Raw genomic sequence first — 26,606 nt, 5'->3', positions numbered from 1 at the left:
AAAAAAAAAAAAGAAAAAAAAAAAAGAAAAGGAAAAAAAACATCAAAGGAAACACGCGTAGGTAGCCGAGCGTGCCGCGGTGAATAATCGCGCGGGCGCGTATATATCAGCGCGGTAACGACGAGAGCAGGAGGCGGAGCAAGATTCAATTAATAAAGATTACCGGACCGGTTTGTAAAATTGATAACGGAAGGCTCGTTCTAAGAAGCCATTAGGATAAGGAAACGTCCCGCGTCGCGTCGACGTCGTGATCGGTATTTGTCGGCGACGTCCGGTGCCGTCAGATCCGTGCCGACAAATTCGTCCGTGAGGCATTTCCATTCGCGTGCACTAAATCGGCGGATCCTGCGGAGAAGAGATCGTTAAGAGGCGCTTATAAATGAAGGAGATTTAAAGACCGAGATCGGACGATAGGGGCCCGGGGCCCGGGGCCCGGGCATCGCTTGGCGCTCGCCGGCTCCAAAACAAAAGCGAGACCGATTACAAAAGCCTCCTCCTCGGACAACACGTGAAAAGGTGTACGCCACCGCCGGGAATTATTTAAATTTATTAATAGGATCGCCGGTGAACAACGACCACGACTTTTGCGTGGCCTCGTACAAGATTTAATTAATCTTTTCGTCCCTTTGTTCTTGTCTTTCTTTCGAAGGGGGAAGCAGCAGAGAAAATTACTTCTCGCGCGATTGTTCGACGCGCAATTCTCGACTGGCTAAACACGGGGTCGCGCGGTTTTTTGCGGAAGTCTCGTTATCGAAAGTGAAATACACACAGACACGCGCGCGCGCGCGCCGGCGAAAGTGAAACACACGCGTGCGCGCGATGGTTGAAAGAACGACGGAATTCAGGCGGGAACGATAAAAGAGAGAGAGAGAGAGAGAGAGAGAGAGGAAAAGAGAAAAAGAAATAAGAAGAAAAGGGTAACCGACGGTCAGTTTAAATCTATCTTAAAAATTCCTGAAGCAAGTTCACCCGGATTACGCCCCGGTGGCGAAGTTCGGACACAGGCGAAACAATTATGGCGCCTGTTGGTCCCGGATTAGGGATACGTAATACTCGCAAAAAACGATGCGGCGTGGCAGCGGTCACGTGGCAGTGATTATCTCTCGATGCTCTGCACACGTCTGCCGGTTTTTGTTCACCGAGGCGATTTCTTTCATTTCAGCTCGAATGCCACTGCGACTTTGTAATTAAGCCCCCGCGTTTCCTAACCTCTCGTATTGTTCGCCGTTCTCGTTCGGTATTGTTTCTTCCTCTCTAGTGTTGTTTCTCTCGCCTTTTCCCCTCCCTGGTGTTTAAATTTGCCGCAGTCTTCTGCAGAGGAAAGCTACAGTGTACTACAGTGTACTACACTTGCGACGAGAAGAACATTTTTTTCTTCATCGTGATTGCGAAAGAGAATTCGAATTACCAGGCTCTCGTGATGCGAACGCGCCACGATACGTACTCCGACGGCGAAGTTTCGATCAAATTGGGTTAACGAGCGTGCAAACAGCATTAGGAGAGAGACCGTGGCACTCGTTTTTCGAGGCATCGCAGTGAAACGCAGCGAATCGCAGCGAGCGCGCTCGGTTGAGCGTATTTTAATAACGATAAACAGCACGGGTGGACGATAAGCGCGACGGCTGCCGCCGTGTAAACGTTACGTGGGTGACCGGGACCCGGTTCGTGCAAACAAGTAGCTCGTGTTGGTTCCCTGTAAGCTGCTCCCCAACAAACTACCTTGTCTCGGCTCCTTCCTTTGTGGCTGGCCGCCTCTAGGCCGACGCAGCACGGTAGACACACGTTTTTCGCCCCCTAATAAACACAGCTGATATATAATATATGCCTAGCGCGGAGGATCCGAGGAGAGCGGATGTCCGAGAGGAGGAAAAGAAAAAAAGAAAAAAAGAAAAAGGGGAAAGAAATAGGGAAAAGGAACACACCGGGGGCCTGATATACGACGCATCGTGGATTACCATAAAACGATATTTCACTTTTTTAGGGGATACGCCGCCTTCCAACTGGTCGCCACGCCGAGGCGGTAATACTAAAACGAACAGAGAAACCCGGGAAATAATAATAATCGAGGCCGATCGTCGAGAGAGCAAAAGAGAGAGAGAGAGTTGGCTAATTAGAGGGGTTGCTTATCGACTCGCTCTTAACGGTCGTAAGAACTGGATAATTTCGTTTCTCCCGAGGAGGAAAACTATTTGGGTCAACTTGCCTTTTCAATTATGGAGACAAGTTCGTAGCTCGCGAACGTGGCAGAAGTTTCTTAGGGAATAAGGGGGAAAGAAGTATCGGGGCGCCGTGCTGTGTCTGCAGTTTTTGCCCCGATCTTGCAGTTTGCGCGCTTGGATTTTCGTTCGAACTTCGATGGAGTCGTTGTAAGGCGGCGAGGACGGTGACAGGTTGGCACTTGTTAACAGTGCGGGAGACTTTCAATAACGCTTCCGGGCGCTTGTTAACGGCACGGGAGCACGAAATTTCACGGGAGGTATTATTGCAGTTTCTGTTTTATCGTTATCGTTACGGAGAACTTTGCCCCCCTCCCCCCAACTTGTGTTTCCAACTAACGAGAAATTAGACGTTCCGCGAGAAAAAGAACTCGGATTCCAGCGAAACATCGTTCCAAACGCGAAGAATTATTCATCGCATGTTTCGATGCCATTTTTCTCTCGCTTGTTAAGAAGAGAGAAAGACCAAACAACAAAAGCGCTTTTTATGGACCCACAATTTACAATCCATTTTTCGAAATTGTGCTTTGATTCCAAACGATAATTTTTTTCGATCTAACAAGCACAATAAATTCTTCAACTCTGCCAATAATGCTGTATCGGTACGTGTGATTCGTCATTAGGCGTCGATATTGGCTCTACGCAAGTCACGTAAACTGAAAACGAGGATGTATGGTTCGCGACATTGCTTCGAATCAATCAGCCAGAGAATCATTTTGTGTGTCATCGTGTAAATTGTCGGAAAACGGACCAAACGAATCATCATCTTTTAAAGACCAATATTTCATCCCACTCTTATCCATTGAAGTCTCCTACGTTGGAAATTTTTGCAAATGAAAGATGAACCACTGTTGCACGAACTTATAATTATATACAGCAGCTGTTTGTAAAATCGGAGTTTTGCTATTTTATATTCAAAGAGAAGTATCTAATTGCGCTTTTCTACACCTCAATTTTAAATATATGTATCTCAGCTTTCAAATTCAGCTTTTTATTATACATAAAATATAATAAAATATAATAAAGTAAAATATAATAAAATATAGTAAAATAAAATAAAATTTATTATATACAGCTATAAAGTAACAACCGTTCGCTTCAACATGCGTTTGCCAACAAGTTACAAGCTTGTTTCGAATAAACATATAGAATTCCGGATCCCTGGAGTCGATGAAAGTTTAGAAAATGCTTTCTAATCAGCTTGATTTTTAAAGAGTTTGTTCGAGAAGTTGTCTGAATGCTTGAAAAAGTGAAAATCTGTTGGTGAACGAAATAAAGTTTCGTAAAATTATCCCAACTCGTTCAACTTTTGGAAGATAATTTGCTGTAATATGCTGTAACGCGTGTTGCAGCAGTTGGAACGAAATTTATTGAACTACTATTGCACCACTGTTGCAATAGTATCTTAACAGTATTCAAATCAAATGCATTTGTTGATTTTATATGCGATTCCTGCTGCCTTTCCAGAAATGGCCAGGAATGGAGCCGGACAATATTGAATGTAGGCAAATACTGACAATAAGCTAGCAACAGTCCACATAAAAGTGAATAGTTAATCATAAGGGCAAGATCCAATAGTTGGTCATCTATGCTCCTTCCTCTTCCACTTGAAAATGATAACCAAATATATATAAAGGACATGCTTCAGAGACATTTGCACTCTTATAACATTCTAAATCATTATAGAGACATTCTATATCGCGCTCTCTTAAAACATTCTAAATCATTATAGATTCATTCAATATCGCTAACTCATAATACATTCTAAATCATTCCATATCTTTAAGAGCATTAGACAATCATCATATTCTAACACATTCTAAATCATTGTATACCATCCTATTTCATACGCGACCACGACTGCAAGGGAATAAACTCTTCTAAATTGTAAGCGTGTTGACTCCATTACACGGAATCCAACAGAGCGAAATTGTCTTTCGTTCACAGGAGTGATTGATCCCAAAATACACTCTTCAAAATTACATACATACATAATTACATAATCCTCCGGAATACACTCTTCAAAATTACATACATACATAATTACATAATCTTCAAAATTACATATAACGCGAGCAGGAATCTGCTAAAGAGTTACAAAACGTAAAAAGGGTAATTATTTTTCCACTAACCTATTAGTTCGAGTATCCATTGGTTCCTAATCGTTCTCTCGTTGAGGATGACGGAGCTATCGTTTGAAAATCGGCGGACGAGGTGGGTGGGGGGAGTAGATTGGCCGCGCGGCCGAATCCGTGACGCCAGTTTCGGCACAGGGCCATTACTTCTCTTACTTTTTAACGATCCGTCTGGACGCGCGGTGCTTCGGCAGAGGAGCTCGCGCTCTCTTGGAGGTTCGCCGCCGAGGGAAGCACCCCGCTGCGATAGTCTGGAGTCCCCTTAACAAGCGGCGATACCATCGTGAGTCTGGTTCCCCGGCTTCTCCCGGTTTTACATACCGCTTGCGCGGTGCCACGCCGCCGCGTCGTGTCGCGTCGCGCAGCGTCGCTTCGGGACGCCTCCTACGTTCATATTTCGACCCCCGATACACCCAGCTGTCAACAAGTGTATTCTTCTCCCTCTTCTTCTTCTTCTTCTTCTTCTTCTTCTTCTTCTTCTTTACCATCCCCTAATGCCTCAAAATTTTTCTACCGCACTTGACATGCTCGGTTAACCCCTTGCGCTGGTTCGCGGACCATAACGAGAGACCGAAACAGCATACAATAATTCGTCGCTTTCTTTTTCTTTTGAACTCGTCGGTGTGATATTGTTGGATTCCGTGTAACGGAGTCAACACGCTTACAATTTAGAAGAGTTTATTCTCTTACAGTCGTGGTCGTGTATGAAATAGAATGATATAGAATGATTTACAATGTTTAATGCTCTTGAATGTGGTGTAGAATGATTTAGAATGTTTGATGCTTTTAATGATATAGAATGTTTTATGCTCTCGTATGTCTCTAAAGCATGTCCTTATATATATTTGGTTATCATTTTCAAGTGGAAGGGGAAAGAGCATAGATGACCAACTATTGGATCTTGCCCTTATGACTAACTATTCACAGTCCACTTTTATGTGGACTGTTGCTAGCTCATTGTCAGTATTTGCATAGATTCAATATCGTTCGGGTTGGTCATCCAAGAATATCACTGGATTGAAATTATTGAGAAATAATAAATTTATTATTTGTTTTATCTGGATTATACTTAAATATATTCAAAACTGTGGAAATATTGCAATCTTTTGCATTTCACTTTGAAGATGAGCTCAAATTGTATTCTGAACTTTATTTTGTTTCCATTGGAATTATTTTATAGTTGTGCGTTTATACGTTTATTTGCTGCTTCATCACTTTATTTTATTACTTTTTTATACAATTTCTTAGTGATCCACCGTTTGCTAGGTATAGAATTACTCCCTCCTAGACAAATCTGCCCATTCATCTTTCCTCATCGCCACTTTAACCCCTTGCGCTGGCAATTAGTTCGCGGACCATAACGAGAGACCGAAACCGCATACAATAATTCGTCGCTTTCTTTTTCTTTTGAACTCGTCGGTGTGATATTGTTGGATTCCGTGTAACGGAGTCAACACGCTTACAATTTAGAAGAGTTTATTCTCTTACAGTCGTGGTCGTGTATGAAATAGAATAATATAGAATGATTTACAATGTTTAATGCTCTTGAATGTGGTGTAGAATGATTTAGAATGTTTGATGCTTTTAATGGTATAGAATGTCTTTATAATGATTTAGAATGTTTTATGCTCTCGTATGTCTCTGAAGCATGTTCTTATATATATTTGGTTATCATTTTCAAGTGGAAGGGGAAAGAGCATAGATGACCAACTATTGGATCTTGCCCTTATGATTAACTATTCACAGTCCGCTTTTATGTGGACTGTTGCTAGCTCATTGTCAGTATTTGCATAGATTCAATATTATTCGGGTTGGTCATCCAACAATATCACTGGATTGAAATTATTGAGAAATAATAAATTTATTATTTGTTTTATCTGGATTATACTTAAATATATTCAAAACTGTGGAAACATTGCAATCTTTTGCACTTTGAAGATGAGCTTAAATTGTATTCTGAATTTTGTAATAATTTAACTGACCGAAGTATTACAGAAAAAGTTTCCATTGGAATTATTTTATATTTGTGCGTTTATACGTTTCAAAACTTTATTTGCTGCTTCATCACTTTATTTTATTACTTTTTTATACAATTTCTTAGTGATGTACCGTTTGCTCAGTACAGAATTACTCCCTTCTAGACAAATTTGCCCATTCATCTTTCCTCATCGCCACTTTAACCCCTTGCGCTGGCAACTGATTCGCGGACCATAACGAGCGACCGAAACCGAATAGAATAATTCGTCGCTTTCTTTTTTTTTTTCTTGAACTCGTCGGTATGATATCACTGGATTGAAATTATTCAGAAGTAATAAACTTATCAGTCGTTTTGCCCTACATTTAAATATATTTAAAACTGAGAAAATGTTGCAATTTGTGACAAAAAAAAAAAAAAAAAAAGATTCTCGACGTGCGCAAGAGGATTTAATGGAGTCTGGATCTTCAGCATTATTTTTGCATTCGTACGTACGAAAGATCCATCGGTTTTGGTTTCTCCTTTTTTTTCTCCGAGGAATTTTTCAACGATTCCATCGACGAGGAGATTACGTCGTTCTTGTAGAATTCAGCTTTGCGTAGAATCGGTATACGTCGAGGCGTCGGGGATGCCTGGGACGCCTCGGAATACGTACTATTCCGTGACGTGTAATACGGGACAAAAGGCGCCGCGCATAGTTCCCGTGGATCGGTGGAATTTCAGCGCCACGGAGGGTGGTGGTTTATCAGTATGCAGAGCGAAGTGGAAACACGAAATATGTCGGAACTATTACTTTATAATTTAGAACGACAGCTATTAAACCCTCAGACGACGTTTGGAACGGCCGAGACGAAGAACTTGCGCTTGCAGGTAAATGGAAATTAGTCGTCTTTGCCTTTGGAATACTTGATTGTTCAAAGACAAAGTTAAACTCAATCCCTGGGGCGAATATGTTTGTACATATGCATATGCACGTTGAATGCGAGCGGCACGCGTCACTTTGACGTTACGAATTTGAAAGTAATCGTTCGTCAAAGGCAAAAAGGAAAAAAACAATTGTTCGAAGACGCCATATACTTTCGCAAGGTATAATCATCGTTCTCCGAGCAATAACGAAACCAACTAACAACAAGCAAGCGATTCGTTTCGCCGAAAGAGTCGTGCACTATTACCGAGGACGTAACTGAGCGGCGTACTCACGAATACGAGCGAAAGTTTCTTAAATCCCTGGACGATTCCAGCAGGTAGGCTTCCTCGAAGCGGAGTCCGAACTCCCTTACCGAGAAGCCCAAGTATAGAAAGATTCCGGAAGTTCTGGAGTGGTGCCTACCGGGTGGTCTCGCTCCACCGACGATTGCCGTCAGTCATAAAGAGCGTCGGGCCCGGTGACACAATGGAAAAATCTTGACAAGTCCATCGGTGAATTCCACAAGGCCAGCGAGAGCGACTCTGCCGAGATGCTATTACCATCGCGGCATGAAAATGACTTTTTCATCCATCCCTCCTCCCCCCTACCCCACCCACGCCCCCGGAGGTGGGAATTCGTTAGAAGTGCCGCTGAAACGTGAGGACATGCGCCGTCTGAATGCCTCGGTCCATTTGTTTCGTCTCATCGTTTCGTCGTGTTCCATTATAAGGAATTTTTTAATTGAAATTCTCCTCACTCGCGAGAGAATCTTTCCTCTCTGTCGCGAGACATCCATTCTGTCTGTACACTGGAAATTATTTTAATTTTAAAAAGAATTTTTCTTATTTCTTTTTCTTTTTTTTTTTTGCGAGTTTTCTTCATTTCCAAGAAAATATATTCATAATTCTGATCAAGCGTTGTGTTAAATACTCATCGATCGTCTAGCAGTTAATTGAAATTCTCCTCCCTTTTCTGTCTGTTGCGAAACATCCATTCTGTCTGTATTCTTGAATTTATTTTAATTTTAAAAAGAATTTCCCATTTTTCCTTTTTTTGGGGGGGGGGGGGGAGTTTTCTTCATTTCCAAGAAAATATATTTATAATTCTGCCCAAGTGTTATAAATACTTATCGATCTAGCAGTTAATTGAAATTTTCCTCCCTTTCGAGAGAACCTTTCCTATCTGTCGCGAAACATCCATTTTGTCTGTACTCTTGAAATTATTTTAAAAAGAATTTCCTATTTTTTCGTTGTTTTTTTTTTTTTTGCGAGTTGTCCTCATTTCCAAGAAAATATGTTCATAATTCTGTTCCAAGCGTTATAAATATTTATCGATCGTCTCGCAGTTAATTGAAATTCTCCTCTCTGTCGCCAGACAGACTTTGTCTCCACTTCTGAAATCATTTTAAAAAGAATTTCCTTTACTTTTCCTTTTCCTTTCTTCTATTTTTACTAATTTCCTTTACTTCTTGTTACGAACTCGTCTCGCAGTCAGTTTCACACCGGATTATTATCTTTATCTATTGAACTCGAAACCCAAGCACGACGCTCTAAAGATTAACAATCTTGCGCGAGGCAAACGACGCTTTGTTTTCCGCGCGAGGCCCAACCAAACCTCATTCATCGGTACAGTTCTCACTCGCTAATTTCGCCCACTTCGTCATCTCGTCAGTCCTTCAAAAGCCATAGTACCATCCTTCGAGCTCTCTTCATTTATCCCCTGCCGAGCACTCATTCGAGGTGAAGTACGTTTGAGTTAAAAATTGATTCGGCACTACCGAGCGGGGGAGGAACGAAAGTAGTAGTAGAAGAAAAAGAAGAAGAAGAAGAAGCAGAAGAAGAAGAAAATGGGTTCCCTCTCTCCCGCTGGTAAAACTCGCCAGGAATTCCTGGGCCACGGCCGGCGTGGAACCTCTGTTAGCGGAGTTCGGGCCCCGGCTACGGGGGCAAGCCTCTTATCCACGCAGGATCGGTCTGTGACTTTTGTCGGTGCGCGTTCCCCGGGTCCTCTCTTTGAGTAATGGAAGTCGACCGAAATCAATTTCAATTCCTACGAGCCGGCGCTCGCTGGCCCCGCGCGCGCGGTTCCCTCTTTGAGAGAAGCTCCTCTCGTCGTTTTCAGCTTCCATGCGCGCCTCCCCTTGCTTAACACCTTCGGATTTTATGTGGACGGCCTCCTCGCTCTCGCCTGATCGGTCCGCGCGCCGCGGTATGCCGACCATCCCGCGAATCCAACTCCTCTTCGGTATACCGTCCGCTGATACCGAGTCTCTCCATCGTTTATCTCCCGATATTTGTCGCTTCTCCGTCCGAGTGGAGAGAGCCCGAGGCGTTGGTGTTAGGAAGTCGACCTCTCTAAGATCAGTGAGAAGGTTCTACGTCGACTCGAGATTAACTTTCCTTCCCTCTTTGTTTCGTGAATTCTCGCGGACTAGACTGTATCTGCAGGCTGTAGAACTCGTTCGTCGCCGAAACGAACGTTAACCCCACTTGCGCTGGCAACTGGGGTTTGTCGCGGACCGTAACGAGTGACCGAGCCGTGCACAATAATTCGTCGTTTCCTTCCCCTTTCGAACTCGTCGGTATGACATCGCTGAATAGAAGTCATTAAGAAGTAATAAATCATTAATAAATCAAGTAATATCATTTTGTTCTGCCTGGGTTACATTGAAATATACTTGAAACTGATATCACTGGGTAGAAAATGTTGAGAAGTAACAAATTTTATATTTGTTTTGTCTGGGTATACTTAAGTATACTTAAATACACCTAAAAACTGAGAAAATATTACAATTTTGGAACAAAAGACTTGACGTGTGTAGCACGTCATTCAACTTGCGCTGGCAACTGACTGCGGACCATAACGAGTGACCGAACCGTATACAATTATTTCGTCGCTTTCTTTTCCCTTTCGAACTCGTCGGTATGATATCGTTGGGTAGAAATTGTTGAGAAGTAATAAATGTATTACTTTTTTGTCTGGGTTATACTTAAATATACTTAAATATACCTAAAACTGAGAAAATATTACAATTTTGGAGCAAAAGATTTGACGTGTGTAGCACGTCATTCAACTTGCGCTGGCAACTGACTGCGGACCATAACGAGTGACCGAACCGTATACAATTGTTTCGTCGCTTTCTTTTCCCTTTCGAACTCGTCGGTACGATATCACTGGATAGAAATTGTTGAGAAGTAACAAATTTATTATTTGTTTTGCCTGGGTTATACTTAAATATACTCGAAACTGAGGAAACGTTGCAATTTTGGGACAAAGACTTCTCGGCGTGCGTGGCACGTCATTCGAGCGCAAGAGGTTAAGTCAGTCGTGGCGATAGGGAAAACAAGCGGATGGAGAGCAAACGAGCGAGAGTGGGTTGGAGGGCAAGGCCGAGGACACGGGTTTTACGAGGCTGTTTGAAATTCGGCAGGGTCGTAAAAAAGGGGGCCGGCCGAATCGGGGAAGAGACGCCGGTGAATCCGCTGGACCGATGGTGGTTGCGCGCCCGTGATTTCGTGCACCTGTTGTTGTTTTTCGCCGCGAAACACTCGACGCGATAAGATCGGCGAGGAGGCGCTGCACGAGCGCGCAGCATCGTGAGGGCGGGAGGGGAAATAAAACGTTGGCCTCGCGATCGCCAGGCCGAGTCAGCGTCGCCAGAGGATGAAGATATATCGTAGATAGCGGGGCCCGTGTACACCTGCGTAACGGCGGTTCGAACGCTCGTACTATAAAACTTAATTAACCCCTCGCGACGATTTATTCCGTCGTCGATTAAGCGGATCCCGCCCGATAATCTGGATCCGCTAGCCTCTTAAATCCCCCGCTCGTTTAAATCGCATTCGACCGCGGTTTCGCCTAGCCGCCCGTTCCCCTGCCCACGGATTTACCTCGATACCATCCACGTCGATACGTTTTATTGCTGGAAAGCATCGCCGAGGAGCAGGCTAACGCGCTGTTAATAAAGAGAGAGAGAGAGAGAGATGGTCGGTAAATGGATTGAGGGACGCGAAATGGAGATTGCGGCGAGCTGAGAGAGCTCGTGAAAAATGCGATTGCACAGGATGTCCATAAAGTATCTTTACAATTTCAAAAATTTATCACAAGGGCGAACGAAGAGACAGATGAGTGGAAATTATTGCAAAATGAGACGTATATATTCAAGTTTTTTCCTATCTCATTTAGTACCACCTTAATTACATCCAAAGGGAGGAGTGGACGACCAAGAACATCCGAAGGAAACATCGATCGTGTAAGAAATCGAGTACAGTCTTGATGTGCTTCGTGCAAGGCAGAAGAAAACTTGAATATATACGTCTCATTTTTGTAATAATTTCCACTTATTTGTCTTTTCACTTGCTTTTGTAATAAATTTTTGATATTGCAAAAAGACCTTATGGACACCCTGTATATATATTCTATATTTTTAAACACAGTGGCCACAAAAACGTGGTAGTAACTCTAACTCTGTATCAAATATTTATGCGACGAGAAAAATTGAAGATGAAAACGTATTTTCGTTGCAAATACTTTTGCAGCCACTGTACAATCAATATTTCGCTCAAAGTGGGCGTACAACTGGTTTACACGTCCATTTCAGTTTATAAAATTCTTGTTAGCTGCTCTCTCAGTCGGTAAACAGTCGGTCGAGACATTCAGCGATGTTCAGCTTAAAAAAAAAAAAAAAAAAAAAGAAGAAGAAACAAAAAACGTGGCATGCAACGAAGTTCAGCTAATGATACATCCCGCTTTCATATCAGGCTCTAAACGCGCGTGGCTCGTAAAAGACGCGTCGTTCCGTTGTAAAGAGACGGGTGGCTTCGTTTTCATGAAACGCTCGCGATTATGAATGTGTCCCCGTTGAAAAAATACCGTACAGTTAACAGCTCGTTTTCTGCTCCCGTAATCATGTTACCTGCTTTTTACTGCCGCCATGAAACCCCGGTATCAATCGATGTCCTTACACCTTTATCACCAAACAGCTGGTAGATGCACTCGTACGGCTTGATACCTCGGAATCCTTTGCCTCGTGACGCCACCAATAAACCGCCGCGTGCTTTTCCGCGTTTCTGGCCACCTCGACAACGCCGTGTCAATCCAATCAATTCAACGAGCAAAAAAAGCTTCGTGCTCAAACAGCCGTATTTAAGTGGCTGCAATTTCTTTTTTTCTCTCAGATAGGAGGGATTAATTATCTCCGAATTATCTCTGGTTTTCTTTCAATTTCACTTGATCCAAGCGCAAGTAATAATCCAATAATTGAATTCGCGCTAGATTGCCCAATAGACTCGTTCGCACTTTCGTCAATGATGAAACTGTGCATTACAACTGATTATCCTTTGGAATTGGAAGTAACTTTTTATCGAAGAACTGTTAAGATATAACTGTGTTTTTGTGTTCTTTGAATTATATAATTATCACCTCTGGAGAACATTCTTTTTTTTGTACTTTAACGTCAATGATGCAAATTTTCTGCAACAACGAGCTAATCCTACATTTTAAATATCATTGTATCACATTTACAGAAATGTTTACGGTGTTTTTTTTTTTTCATTTTTTTATACTTCCTTTATTCAACATCGACGGCTCGTGTACATTGTCCATTACATTTTCTACAATATGTACGTACGAACTTTTGGAATCTTAAAAATGTACACACGAACTTTTGAAATCTTTTGAAAATGTAACACCAAGAGGGGCGAACGAACTCATTGGCGCATTCCAACAATTCAACGATCCTATATTAATGAAATATTAAATTAAAAACCTCACGCTGTTGCTGAACGAGTTGACGGACAATTTTCTAAGAAAAGAAAGAAAAAAGAAAGAAAAAAAAAAAAAAGGAAGAAAGAAAGTACGCCAAGGATAATTCAGCCGCCAAGGGGATTATCGGCCAGTTGACCAGTTGTCCATCGATTTTCCTTTGACGGGAGAGACGTCAGGTCGGTAAAGTTAAAAGTTCCGTGTCTGGCGACAATCTGGACGTTTACGCGCCGAAACGTCCCTCGGTAATAATGACACAAAGATGCCGGCTTCCTCTCGGGGGGTACTGGTATCGGGAGGCCTGGCAGCTGATTCGGGACGAAAGTCTTCTAAACCAAGGGCACGGTTCGTTAGCGTCATTGTAGCCGAGTCCAAATATTGTTGGATTCCTCTCCTACTGGACCTACAGCGAAGATTCCTGCCTTCCATGACATCGCCGTTCTGCGGACTGTTCGACGGAGTGACGACTTTATGCGCGGCCTACACGGAATTGCCTGACGGTTCTCTATTCTTTTCCTTCTCCCTCCTTTTCTTTTCTTTCCTTTTCGTTTCTTGTTCCTCCATTCGCTTCTGACGAATCTGACGTTGTTCCCTCCTGCCGTAGCTCATCGATTACGTTACAGGAAATTGTTCGATTCAACCGAAGGAGGCCGTAGTGTTTCCACTGTAAACGGCGTTTGTTTGGTCGATCGCTTATAATGTTTGCAGAACTAAATGTTGGAAGAGATCGAGCACGCAAGATTGAAATTATTCGATCGTCGAGTTGGCTTTGCTACTGAACAATTGATTGATCGGTTGGATCGTTCGTTCTTTACAGCCAAATTATCGATCGACTGTGGTTGGCTGGAATCTTCAATTGATCTTGCGGTCGTCGCTGCGACTGTTGGTGTTGTTATCTTTGTCGAATTTGTCGAGGATGTCGAGCCGAAGGAACGAGCCGACGATCGAACGGGTGGTGGAGGCCGCCCCGCCGATGCCGCCCTCCATCGAACTCGCGCCGCTGCTCTTCGAGATTTTAACCGGCTTCGTCTCCGCCCAAATGTTCACCGCGAATCTTAATTCCGCTACCAGTGCCTCCCACGGGGTGACCTGCGAGAAAAAAGAAAAAAAAAAAAGGAACGTCGACTCGTGAATCGATTCGTTGCTTGGTAATTTCGTGTTCTCGTTCAGTCCACGTTCGAACGGAACTCGTCGATCGAAAGGGATCGAACGTTTTTTTCTTCCCTACTCGACGGACTGTTGTGAAATTGTCCCAATTAATCTTCTTTTCTAATATAGATTTAACGAAAATTTAACCAAGCTACTGTTATCTCGCTAAATTCAAAGACCAAGGGAATCATTTCTCCGATTCTCTTGTACTCGCGTCGCGGGGGAAAAATTTATATCGCTGGTTTCGGCGGTGGGGGTGAAAGAGAAAGATCCAAGGATAACGGTCTTGTGAGAACGGAGAGACGCCGCGGAGGTGGAGAGAGAGAGAGAGAGAGAGAGAGAGGGGCTCACCTTCTCCTTCACGGCGACCTTTCGTACATTCCATAGGAATTCAAAGACAGCGATGATGAATGAGCCGCAAGTCCCGATCAGAAGGACCAAGAAAACACCACCGACGTTGGCCAATCCTAATTCGCTCGACGACGTCGGCTCTTGTTCGATACTCATGCACAGCCCGCCGCCCCGGTCCACCCACCATTTCTTCTTCAGGTCCTGGAGCATCCCTTTCTCTTGCAGCATCAATATCGCGCCGCTTATGGGCGTCCTGTACGGGGAATCTAACGGGAGAGGCTTGTATTTCAAAGATGCCTTGCCGATTCGATTCGAAATGAATCGAGGAGTTTCGTTTCTGAACTTACTTCGCGGCAGGGCGATACCGTATCCCTTGTTGTCGATAAGGCCGCCAACCTGGTCGAGCTCGCAGTTTCTTTGCATTTTGTACTCGATCGTGGTGGATTCCATGAGAAAAGCGTAGTCGTATTTCTTCAACACTCGTTCGACGCCTTCGTCGTTCGTTTTCATGTACACGCTCGGCCTCGTCTCCTGCATCGTCGCCCACATCCGCTGATACGTTGAATAATTCGAGTCCTGCGACATTGTTAAATCGGAGCATCAATGCGGAGGTCCGCGCGTTTGCATTCGACAGAATTTTTTTTACGAAATTTTCTCGTTTCCTTTAACACGTTCAATGCCGTGCGTACTCTGTTTAAAATTTTTGTTTAAAATCACGCAAGATTGTAAAACGATTGCATCCAGGAATTTCTAGTCAGGAAATTTGGTAAAAGTTTACTAAATTTACTAAATTACTAAATTTTCTAAATTATTAAATTTACTAAATTACCAAATTTAATAAATCACCAAATTTTCTAAATTACTAAATTTACTAAATTACTAAATTTAATAAATTACCAAATTTTCTAAATTACTAAATTTACCAAATTACCAAATTTATTAAATTACTAAATTTACCAAAGTACTAAATTTACCAAATTACTAAATTTACTAAATTATTAGATTTGAATTTAATTTAATTACTAAAATTTTGGCTAAGGAAGTTACATCGTTCTATGATGGTTGCAATGGCAAACCACATCTTTGCCTACAACTGTTTTAATAAAAACCTATTAAAATTACTACTGTATTATTATACTGTGTACTGTTTATATGACAAATATGAATAAAAGCATATATTCTATTCCTGTAATCCGAAAATTCTTCAATTGTTAATACACGTTAAAATGTTAAATTTGCTTCGTCGGTAACCTATTCATCGCACGTTGCGTTCCAATTATAAATATCGAAGCTCACCCTGAAGAAGGCGGACGTGGAGCCACCATCCACGGCCCCGTACTTGATCTTCGTCTGTTTGGCTAGATCTTCGACGCTTTTGATCGGATTGTCCATCTTCTCGGCGGTCAAAAAGGCGGCCAAATTAGCGGTGTACGAGGAGACCATAATCAGAGTGAAGAACCACCACATACCAGCGACCATTCGAATCGAAGGTGCTCTAACAATCGAAACAGCGCAAGTACATGTATATACGCATTCGATCGAAATCGAGGTCGTCGTGAGCGAGAAGTGTTCGAATCGACATGGATCAACGGTTGAGTAACGTGAATTTAGTTGCTAGCTGAGCTGGAGCTGGCGTAGAGAGTGATCGATGAAAATTGGAGTTGGTCGAAGTTGATCGACTCGATTCGGGATGGGTTGAAACGGGTCGACGCAAATTGGGGAGGATCAAAGCTGACCGATGCAAATTGGTGCCAGTCGGAGTCGAACGGATGCGAATTGAAGCTGATCGAAGCGGATCGAGCAGCACGTTGCAGCTGGTCGAAGCTGATCGGGGCAAATTAAAACTGGTTGAAGCGAGTAAGGGTTGATCGAAGTGAATTCGAGTTAGTCGAATCGTGTCTGCGGATTAGAGACGATGCTAAAGAGACAGAGTTTGTTCTGTGTAGAACAATAGAGTAACAAGTTTGTTTTTAGTTCTTACACGTAAAAAATATATATGTGCAAGCTTAGTTTCTTTGTAATCCCGATGTAATATAATATAATCACGATCACGGTCACTAATTAAGATGAATATTATCGACAGAATAAAATTTTAACTGGATAATATTATAAAATTGTATTGCAAGCGATCTTTTTCGAATTCAATAATCCATTATCAGATTATATATTTGCGCTAATGTGTGTATGCGTGTACACGGAAAGTATTCGAATTACTTATTTAATTGAACTGGATAATGGCAACAGACTGATAACATTTGTCTCTCGTAAATAAATAAAATTTGTTGAGCGTTGACGATTGGACGATCTTTTAATAGGTATTGTCACTTTTCTTTTATTTTTTTTCAATCGCCAATACCAATTAGCAATTAACGAGTACTTTACAAAAATTAAATATTCCATTGCGCGAAGCAAGCGGAAAATATACAGGTCTTGTCCATAAAGTCTCTTTGCAATTTCGAAAATTTATTAAAATGGCAAATGAAAAGACAGACAAGTGAAGATTATTGGAAAATGAGACGTATATATTTAAGTTTCTTCTTTTGCCTCATTAAATACACCTCTATATGGGCTATATTAAATGAGGCAAAAAAGAAACTTAAATATATACGTCTCATTTTTGCAATAATTTCCACTTGTCTGTCTCTTCATTTGCCTTTGTAAATAAATTGTTGAAACTGTAACGAGACTTTACGGACTTTACCTTGTATACAAATTTCACGCTCAGTCAGAAGAATCGACGCGTTTGATTTCGGTCGCGGATAAACAAATTATCGCCGGTGCTTCGCAAAGATCACGCCAAGATCGTTCCATCGAAACGCGAAATCTGTCTACGAGGTTTAAACCAGCCGTGATCTACGTAGTCTAGATAAATCGTCTGGTAAGTACTCGAGGCTCGAGTGGATGGAACGTCTCGGCGACGCGGTGGTTGGAACGGTGGCTGAAGCGGAGACAGGGACAGCCCGTGCGTCGCGTTTTCCTAATTAAGCGCGCGAGCTAAAGAGCCCCGCGTATGCAAATGACGCCTGTTTGCCAAGCACGGCAAACGCGCGCGCGGATATTCTGCGCGAGCGTGCACAGGACGCCGAGTAAACAGAAACAAAGGACATTGTTTCCCGGCTCGCCTTCGCCGACAAATGGATCGCGAGTCGCGATTAAATTGCCGCCGCGAGATATCGACAAGCGATACTCCTATTTATAATACTCCCCCTGTATATAAATGTTCCCGTGAATTTTTTGTTTCCCTCCTGATTCTTCAAATGGGGCGCTCAACGTGCCGGATTCTACAACGGATTGCTCTGTACAGTTCTGTTTCAATTAATTGTTTTCGATTTCACGCGAATTACTTCGCACGTCGGCAATTTTCATCGATTTCACACCCGCGGCTAGGTGTATTTACAATTTCAACAGGGACGAATATCTCTGCCGTAGTTAATATCACGTTTCACCTAGTGACGAACGAAAATACGTTTTAAATTGAGCTTTGAAACGCGTGTTTCACGTGTAACAGCGATCGTGATACGTATTTAAATTGTACCGCGTAAAACGGATCGGCTTTCTGAACGAACGTCGAGGATAATTGATTGAAAAAGTAGGAAATCTCGCGTGTCTGGATTCCTTCTTTTCCCCCGGAACTGAGCCACGTTGCAAACGAGAACACTGGGAAATATTGCTTCTTCTATGCAAATCAGGACGATTCATGGCAGCTTGGCGTCGCATAAACAAGCGGCAGGGAGGCAGTTAGAAGGATTCGCCGTTGTTACCTGTCAGCCACGTCGTCTTTAGCCGGAACGTCGCGTCGTCAGTATGTGGTGAGCAAACACGCGCGACGTTACGAGCGGAGTGTTAGCGCCGTGCCGGCGTTAATAAGTGGGAAGCCGCCTCAAATATGTCCGGCAAACAGCGGCTCGTTAAGCTTAATTGTCGTGAAAAAAGGAGCAAAGGGGAGGCGAGAGAGAAGGAAGAAAAGCGCCGCCGCTGCTTTTGGCACCGTCTCTCTGTACACTTTTCTACAAACGCGATCCGCGACGTTTGATTCCTTTAAGCAGAGAGAATTAACGTGCGCAGATCGTGCACGCGCCGGCAAAAGAAGATTTCTCTTCCATTCCGATCCGGATAAAAAAAAAAATAAAAAAAGAAAACGTTTCTCAACTGCGTGACCACTTCCAGTGGCGTGGAGATTTTTATCAATTCGCAAGCTCAACTGCTCTTTAAGCTCTCGAGATATCGGCATGATAAATTTAATTATCCTCGATGAGAACTGCGTAGAACCCACTGGAATATTCTAGGTTTACCCTCGGTGTTTGCGTTTAATGGAATAACGTAATTCTTTTGTTCAACGTGGTTCTCGTTCCACCCGAGCCGGACTCTGCGTGGTCTTTTGAATTAATTAAATTGGACCACCGAATTAAAATCTTGTGCAAACTCGGCGTAGGCACGTAGGTACTAGAACGATGTTTCTTTCCTCGAGAGATATATTTCACGTTGAACGGTTATTAATAAACCGAGGGGGGGAACCAGCGAGTAACTCCAGAATTGCAAAACGAAACGAACACCAGCCACTGTTGAGGAATCTGTTTCATGATTATCGCACGCAGCTTTGCACGCGTGTAAGACAGGCTGCGGTGGCATAGGTGCTGCCTTGTTTAAAGTGTTCACCGGCTAGCGGACTTACTTCGGAAGTATGTCAGAGCCCTGTTGCATGATAGAGCCGACAGTGAGCCACATAGAGTTCTTCAGGTCGAAACTATTTTCTAATTCCTCCGGGTCCGGATTGCACGGATGCGGATTGTCCCATTCGCCGGGCGCTATTCTGCAAATAAACCTTCCTTTTAACGCCCGGAATCCCTTAAGCGGCCGCTCCTTTTGATATCGTTCCCCATGGAGCCGAGTTAATTCTTTTTCAGAAATATAAACAACACACTTTCGAGAAAATTCTCTTCCCTTGGAGAAGGGGAACTTGTACCCGGAATTTAACGACCAAACTTTAATTAAGGAAAAAAGACGAGTCGTTTAACTGTGAAACAGAAAGATGGCAAAATAGTTTGGCTTTGAACTGGAAAGAATCGAATCGGTTCGCCGAATAGTTATCTAAAGCAAAACGACGAACGAAATAAAATCTGTGAAAAGTTAACTGCGAGGTATCGAGGTATCTTTGTTATTTCTCACCTAGCCTGTAGAAACAGCATGATCGAAACTGCCAGGAAAGCAGTCGCCATGTAAATCCAGACGTCGGTTGACAACGGTGACAGGAACGAGAACAAGTTCGGCTCCTTCTCCTCCGGTTTTCTGTACAAAATGCTGATACCTGACTTGGACATATTTCGGATGAAATGGCTGTGTCACGAAGATCTATCGCGAGAATTCGGGAGGCGACGTGGGATTAAAAATTACCTAGGTTCATGAACGGCATCGTGAAGTCGACCGCGCTCTCCCGCTCGTACGTGATTGTCAGATCGCAAATAGCTAAATCCGCGTCCTGAAAGGATTTACAAATTACTGAAATCTTCAAATCGTTTTTCGATACTCGGAAAGTAGAGAAAGATCTCGCGTCAGAGGATGTGTTCTTAACCACTTGCGCTGGCAACTGATTGCGGACCATAACGAGTGACCGAACCGTATACAATTGTTTCGTCGCTTTCTTTTCCTTCTCGAACTCGTCGGTATGATATCATTGGATAGAAATTGTCGAGAAGTAACAAATTTATTATTTGTTTTGTCTGGGTATACTTAAATATACTTAAATATACCTAAAACTGAGAAAATATTACAATTTTGGAACAAAAGACTCGACGTGTGTGGCACGTCATTCAAGCGCAAGAGGTTAACCACTTGCGCTGGCAACTGATTGCGGACCATAACGAGTGACCGAACCGTATACAATTGTTTCGTCGCTTTCTTTTCCTTTTCGAACTCGTCGGTATGATATCATTGGATAGAAATTGTTGAGAAATAACAAATTTATTATTTGTTTTGTCTGAGTTATACTTATATATACTTAAAATTGAGGAAATGTTGCAATTTTGGGAGAAAGGTTTCTCGATGTGCCACGCACGTCATTCCAGCGCAAGAGGTCAATCAAGGAGAGAGTAGGTGCAATTGAACAAATAGCTACGTACACGATCCAGTAGGCGTCTGATTAAACCGTTCCATTGCTTCGTTTCCTTGTTGTACGTGCCATAATTACCGTCCGGTACCAATTCGAACTCGTATTTAAAATTCAACAGCCTCGCAATCTCCTCGATGAGATCGATGCAGAAGCCCTCGTAACGCGTTTGCTCGATCAGTATACCACGGGTTGCGCTGTCCGTCACTTCCATCACGTACGGCGGTCCCTGATGGATTGCCATTGATTACCACTGATTGTTAATATATCTTTTGGTAATTAATTTCTGTTTGTTTCATTAAAAAAAAAAAAAAAAAAAAAAGAAAAAATAGAGGCTTCATGGAGCCTCTTAATATGCTTCTAGCGACAGAGAGAATATGCAAAAATGTCACGGAATGTGCTCACCAGTTTGGTACTGATCTTGAACTTCTTCTGTTCGATGGATTTGTACAGATAACTCTCGCGGCCTTCCTCGCTGTCGACCGAGTGAAGGCCATCCGGTAGCCAGTACGCTGTTTGCACGCTCTCTTCCGGTCTGACGTCCATAATTTGTATTTGAAAGGACTGACGTCGTCCGTTCTCGTCGATCTTTATTGGCCCCGTGATCTTACCTCCGATCTTCCCTTCGTTGGAAAGCTATGGAAACGGGAAACGTTCCTCCGTTAGGCTGACGAAGCTTTATGGCCAAAGAAATTTGACATGCGTGCAATCTACGTATATACAGGCTATACGCGTTAAATTTTTAGGTGAACTTCCGGTAGTGCAATTAAGAAATGTTTCGAACAAAATTTTTTTAACATTTGGTTGGCTACACGTTCCCATGTTCTTAAATTTCAAAAAATACTTTTTACGTAAAAAAAAGTCAAAGTCACCTTGACTCTTTTAAATGGCACCATATGTTTCTGGTATCGTAGGATTGTTGTGACTTTGAAATGATGACTTACTAATGTGATAAATGCATACATAATATGGGAAGCGAAAGTAAACAGGGACGGCGTAATTATAGCAACAACGAAAAGTCTAATACACAGAGCGGAGCTCTGTATCATAGTTCATTTCAAAGTTCACAGCATAACACACTGTTGAACTCGTCTCGACATCAGCAACAATCCCGCGATATCAAAAATACGTGGCGTCGTTTAAAAAAGTCAAGGTGACCTTGACTTCTTTACGTAAAAAGCATTTCTTGAGATTTAAGAATATGGGAACGTGTAGCCCACCGAATACTAAGAAAATGTTGTTTGAAACATTTTTCAATTGCACCAGCAGAAATGCCTGAAAACTGGTGACGAAGCTTGACGCGTGCACTCTGTATAATCTTCATACGCGAGCTTGAAGAGAGAGCCATTACCTCACGCATAAGGTTGATAATGTCGGGACCTGCGCTGTATTTCTCTTCCCCTTCGCAAGAGAGCGGTACCGGGTCAATAGCTACAGACATGTTCCTCGCGTTCAAGGTCTCCAGCGTGTTGTACACCATGAAGACGGCGTCGTACAGGATGGCCGATTCCACCTTTGTCACGTGAAAAGTTTCAAAGAAACTGTTCTAACTGTAACCGTTGCGTTCGCGATTTTCAACGGCGATCGTTATGTATTTATTAAGTTCCTCGCGATTGTGAATTCCTTCGCGTTTCTGTCTCGTCGCTTGGAGGCGAGCTCGCGAAGCACTATCCGAAGCGAGAAAATCTTGCAATTTTCGAGAAAGATGCGCGCGGTAATTTTCTAATTTGCAAGCAGTGCTTCGTCCCGGTTGCCACGACGATCCGTCGTAATGAGAAATGAGACGTTACCGCGTGCAATTCGGGAAAATTCCGCGAAACAACGCGCCCACTCGTTACATACGTTACGTCCGTGGGTCTGCACATGCAAGGAGAAACGCGACGCATGTTGCTCGCGCGTCTCCATCCGGGACGCGGGTACAAAGCGAATCGGCGAATGCTAATGAAACGAAAATTAAGCAGCCAGCCCGTCAGCTGCTCGTAAGTACCGTGTACTCGCGGCTGGATTTCCCCGGGAAATGGAAGGCCCGATGCTGTTGTTGCATCCTTGAAACGGAGCACGCCGAGTTAATGAAGAAATTACCTCCAACTTCGGGTGGCTCCCGATGGGCCAACGTTCGCGCGATCGTTCGTTTCCCCGCTCGTGAGAATCATCGCGGCCGAATGTTTGAAGAAATGCGGGTGAAATGTTGGTCGGAGGATATTGGAGAAAGGTGCAAGAAACGAGTTTCTCGCGCGATGGGAGAGGAAGAGGGAAATTATATCGCCGCTCGATTCCTCACGGTCTGAAGGATACTTTGCGAAATGAATAGAATTGCAGCTGACGGGAGAAAATGAAGGAAAATTTTTGCAATTGCCCTTTACAAGCGCGACGTTGAGAATTTAATGTAAATTTACTGAAAAAGAAAAAGAGAGAATGAATAGCAAATTGTCCCTAATGGGTCAATTTCGGTGTAGTTTTATTTCATTCGCTGCAATCCTCCCTTGAATGTGGAAATTTTAGCGACAGGCAGTTTGACACGTTCGTTCACATCTGTTGATGATTGAATTTTTATATGCTCGTTGTGAATTGAACGTGCCTGGAAAGAGAAACCGTTTCAACCTTCGTCGGAAAACAAGAACGAAACTATTTGTCAATTTGAGAGAAATGAGAGGTACTGTTTAAGGTACTATCGAACGTTCATTTATCTTCTACTTTTTTCGGTCGTATCGACTGCTTTATTATTTATAGCTCTTTGCGTAGAATTTAATGCCACAGAGTGCAGAGAGTAATGGAGAAAAATTGCAAGAATGACAAAGTCATTTTTGACGTAGCGGAGAATATATCGAATTGGTATTATTAATATCTAGGTACAGACATTCTCCGCGAATGTAAATTTTGGAAAGCAATTACTCGTAACGTACGTTAATTTGACTGTGACAATATTAACCCCTTTGCGCTGGCAACTGGTTCGCGGACCATAACGAGTGACCGAAACCGTATACAATAACTCGGCAATGTTGCAATTTTGGGGCAAAAACTTCTCGATGCGCGTGGTACGTCATTGCAGCGCAAGAGATTAAAAGAAATATTTGTTTAAGGAAGAGAATTCTATCAAGATTGTTCAATTAAATGTAAATTAATAATCTAACAAAGACGAATTTCAAGAAAATTTGTACGTCGAAAGACAAGTTTTTCAATATTTACCAAATTAATTCCTTCCACGTCGTTCTCCCGCAGGCTGAGTCCCGTAATGTTGGTCGTTGTCTTGTTTCGCACGTCCGAGATCGGCAATTTCGTCGAATCCTGTCAAACACGGCACGGCAAACGTGAGATTTACTCGGCTCTCTGAACAAAAGGAGTGCATTTAAAATCTCCCACGGATGCATAAACATTCATGGGCCGTTCATGACGGGAAGAACCTCAATAGATCCACAGGGGAAAGAATAGAGATGCTCGTGTGAACGTGCGGTAGTCCGGTTGCACGCGAACCGTGTATAATTCCCAGCGGACATAATTTTAAAAACTGTCGATTGCCAGCCGCAGCCGATTTCTATTTGGCGGCGGAGCCAAACCGCTTGAACCGTACACCTCATCTATCTTGGACCTGGCTTCTCCAAATTCACGCTGAATTTGGAGAACGCGGGATTCGTCACAGTATATTCGTCTCAACGGGATCCGACTCGAGGATTCGGCGAGTAACGACCGTTGCAGCATCAGCTACCGTGAAACTCGGAATCTTAAGTGGACCGGCGTTTGAAGGGTCGTTCGCCCTGCCCTCTTGTTGTCCCAGTGCAACAAGCGGGAAATAACTTCGAAACTCTCTCTCTCTCTCTCTCTCTCTCTCTCTCTCTCTCTCTCCTGCAAACCTACCGAACGGTGTATCGCGGAAGCTCTCTCTGAACGTTTGTTGACCGACGGTCGCTTTTCAACCGAACCTAAAGCGATTATTCTTTTTTTTTCTGGGAGGGGAGGGGTCGAAAAGTCGAAGAACTAGCAGATAAAGCGATTCTTGGACGCCGAGGATATCGATCGAATCGGGCGCAGATGAAAAATTTTCCAAGAGACGATGTTTCTGACGCAACGCACCACTTCTCGTTCACCGAGATGGCGCGATAAATTTGAGAAAAGTTGCGCTCTTCGAGTCAATAGACGAATTTCCACTGTCTAACGAAAGTCAAACGAATTCTCTCGAAAGGGCCATTAATCAAGAGTCCACTCTTCCCAGTCCACCCTGGAACTATAATTGGAACATATTCGCCGACTCGGCCGCGACCGGAGGAGGGGAAGGTGTTCAGGGTTATCGAAATCGTGGCATCGGGGCGGCGGAAACAGTGACGTTGACACGGGTCCGCTCTCAGGTCTCGGACTGAAGTTTCGTCTTCCACGAATCTCTCGACAGCCTGGACAAATATAGATACATCGTGAAATTCCTCGCGGATTCATACGACACGACACGACACGACACGAAACGGCACGGTACGCCTTTTTCCTCCTGGTGCTTCGCCCTCTGTGTACACGGGCAAATTTCGAATATTTGCGAACGCCGGAGAGAGGAACGTCCAAACAACTTCCGTCGAGCTGTCGCTGTGATCAAAGTGCTTCGTCTACAGCTCAAAGCTCAGAGCACGACGATTTTAAAGGGGAACTAGGGGAAACAAAAAGGACGAATATTATTGCCTGTTTCAAGCACGACGATTTCGTTGTCGAAAGATAGAGGGATGATGGAGAGAGTCTTGAAGTAACGACAGGGATAGTTGATCGAGCTCGCCCGTTGTTTCAAAGATTCGGACGCTAATTCGTCATCAATCAACCTCGGTACATCAGCCTGTCACCACCGACCTTCGTCAAACGTGTCCTCAAAGGGACACCGACGCTTTCCTTTCCTTCCTTCAACTCTCCCCGTAAATCGCAAAAGTTGGCAACTTTCGCCAAAAGTTTGCACTGTCTTTGGTCACTGCATTCTCTTCGGGTTTTCTACGCGTCACCCCGAGGACCGTCGTGTCGTTTCACTTAATAAAAAAAAAAAAAAAAAGGAAAACGAAGAGAAAAAGGAGAAAAAGGAAAAGGAAAACATAAGAGGAAGAAACGATCACGCCTGGCGCGAAAAGCCTCAATGCGTCGTTATTTATGGAGGTATTGTTACGTGCTCGATGGTAATGCGTCGTAAAAAAAAAAGAGAGGAAAAAAAGAAGAACGGATTCCGGGTGGAATGATGAGGAGTAAAGGAATGTTCAGGCGGAACGCCATTACCGGCGTATCGCTGAAAACAATTACTCGCAGCAATTTATGGGTCCGTTTAATAAAAAGCCTGGCAATTGTAAGCTGGCTAACGCAGTTACCACGCCGCGGAGGGTGAACGTGACCGCAACGGTGTTCCGTGTGAATTTATTAATGAAATTTCTTTTGGAAAAGTCGTCACCGATTCACCCTTTCCTCTCTGCTTAACTCGTTACACGTTTCGGAACGCCATGACTGGACTCCGAATGTTTATGCAAGTTTACGTAAAATTCTTTTCGTAACTCTTTCCAAGATGTTGGTAAGTATCACTTCACTTACGCGTAACGTATATTATGACCGATGGTTATTATGTTTTTATAATTACAGTGAGTTTCTATCAATGGGGTTAATTGTAAAATTGTAAAACTTACGAAAAATTGACCCTCTGTTGTTGGTGAGTATACTTGCCATTCGTTTATACTATAATTGATCTTTATTGTGTTTTTATAATTACGGTGAGATTATTTTCGTTAACCATGTAACTTAATCTAAGAAAGATTGGTAAGTACATTTATCACTCATCACACGTAATTTATATTATAACTAATTCTTGTTGTGTTTTTATAATTACAGTTTTTATCAATGGGGTTAATTGTAAAATTTAAACTACGAAAAATTGATCCTCTGTTGTTGATAGTATACTTACCATTCGTTTATATTATAATCGATCTTTATTGTGTTTTTATAATTACGGTGAGATTATTTTCGTTAACCATGTAACTTAATCTAAGAAAGATTGGTAAGTACA

At 43.0% G+C, this 26,606-nt stretch overlaps 1 protein-coding gene across 1 annotated transcript in view; it reads right to left on the bottom strand.

Annotated features, from left to right (window-relative positions):
• Window positions 1-13,555: 13,555 nt before the first annotated feature.
• LOC122532993 (glutamate receptor ionotropic, kainate 2-like) overlaps window positions 13,556-26,606 on the bottom strand; it is a 65,497-nt gene continuing 52,446 nt past the window's right edge. The window contains 12 exon segments of the mRNA XM_043662262.1: window positions 13,556-13,941; window positions 13,943-14,085; window positions 14,497-14,762; window positions 14,844-15,072; window positions 15,793-15,991; window positions 19,169-19,306; window positions 19,663-19,801; window positions 19,888-19,972; window positions 20,613-20,828; window positions 21,005-21,235; window positions 21,951-22,112; window positions 23,786-23,884. Of these exon segments, the coding sequence (XP_043518197.1) occupies window positions 13,707-13,941; window positions 13,943-14,085; window positions 14,497-14,762; window positions 14,844-15,072; window positions 15,793-15,991; window positions 19,169-19,306; window positions 19,663-19,801; window positions 19,888-19,972; window positions 20,613-20,828; window positions 21,005-21,235; window positions 21,951-22,112; window positions 23,786-23,884 (2,142 nt within the window). The 3' untranslated portion in view covers window positions 13,556-13,706.

The sequence above is a fragment of the Frieseomelitta varia genome, unplaced genomic scaffold, assembly GCF_011392965.1.
Source record: "Frieseomelitta varia isolate USP_RPSP 00005682 unplaced genomic scaffold, Fvar_1.2 scaffold_487, whole genome shotgun sequence".
NCBI lineage: Eukaryota > Metazoa > Arthropoda > Insecta > Hymenoptera > Apidae > Frieseomelitta > Frieseomelitta varia.
Note: the sequence above shows the minus strand (reverse complement) of the source record. Positions and strands in the feature narration are given on the sequence as shown.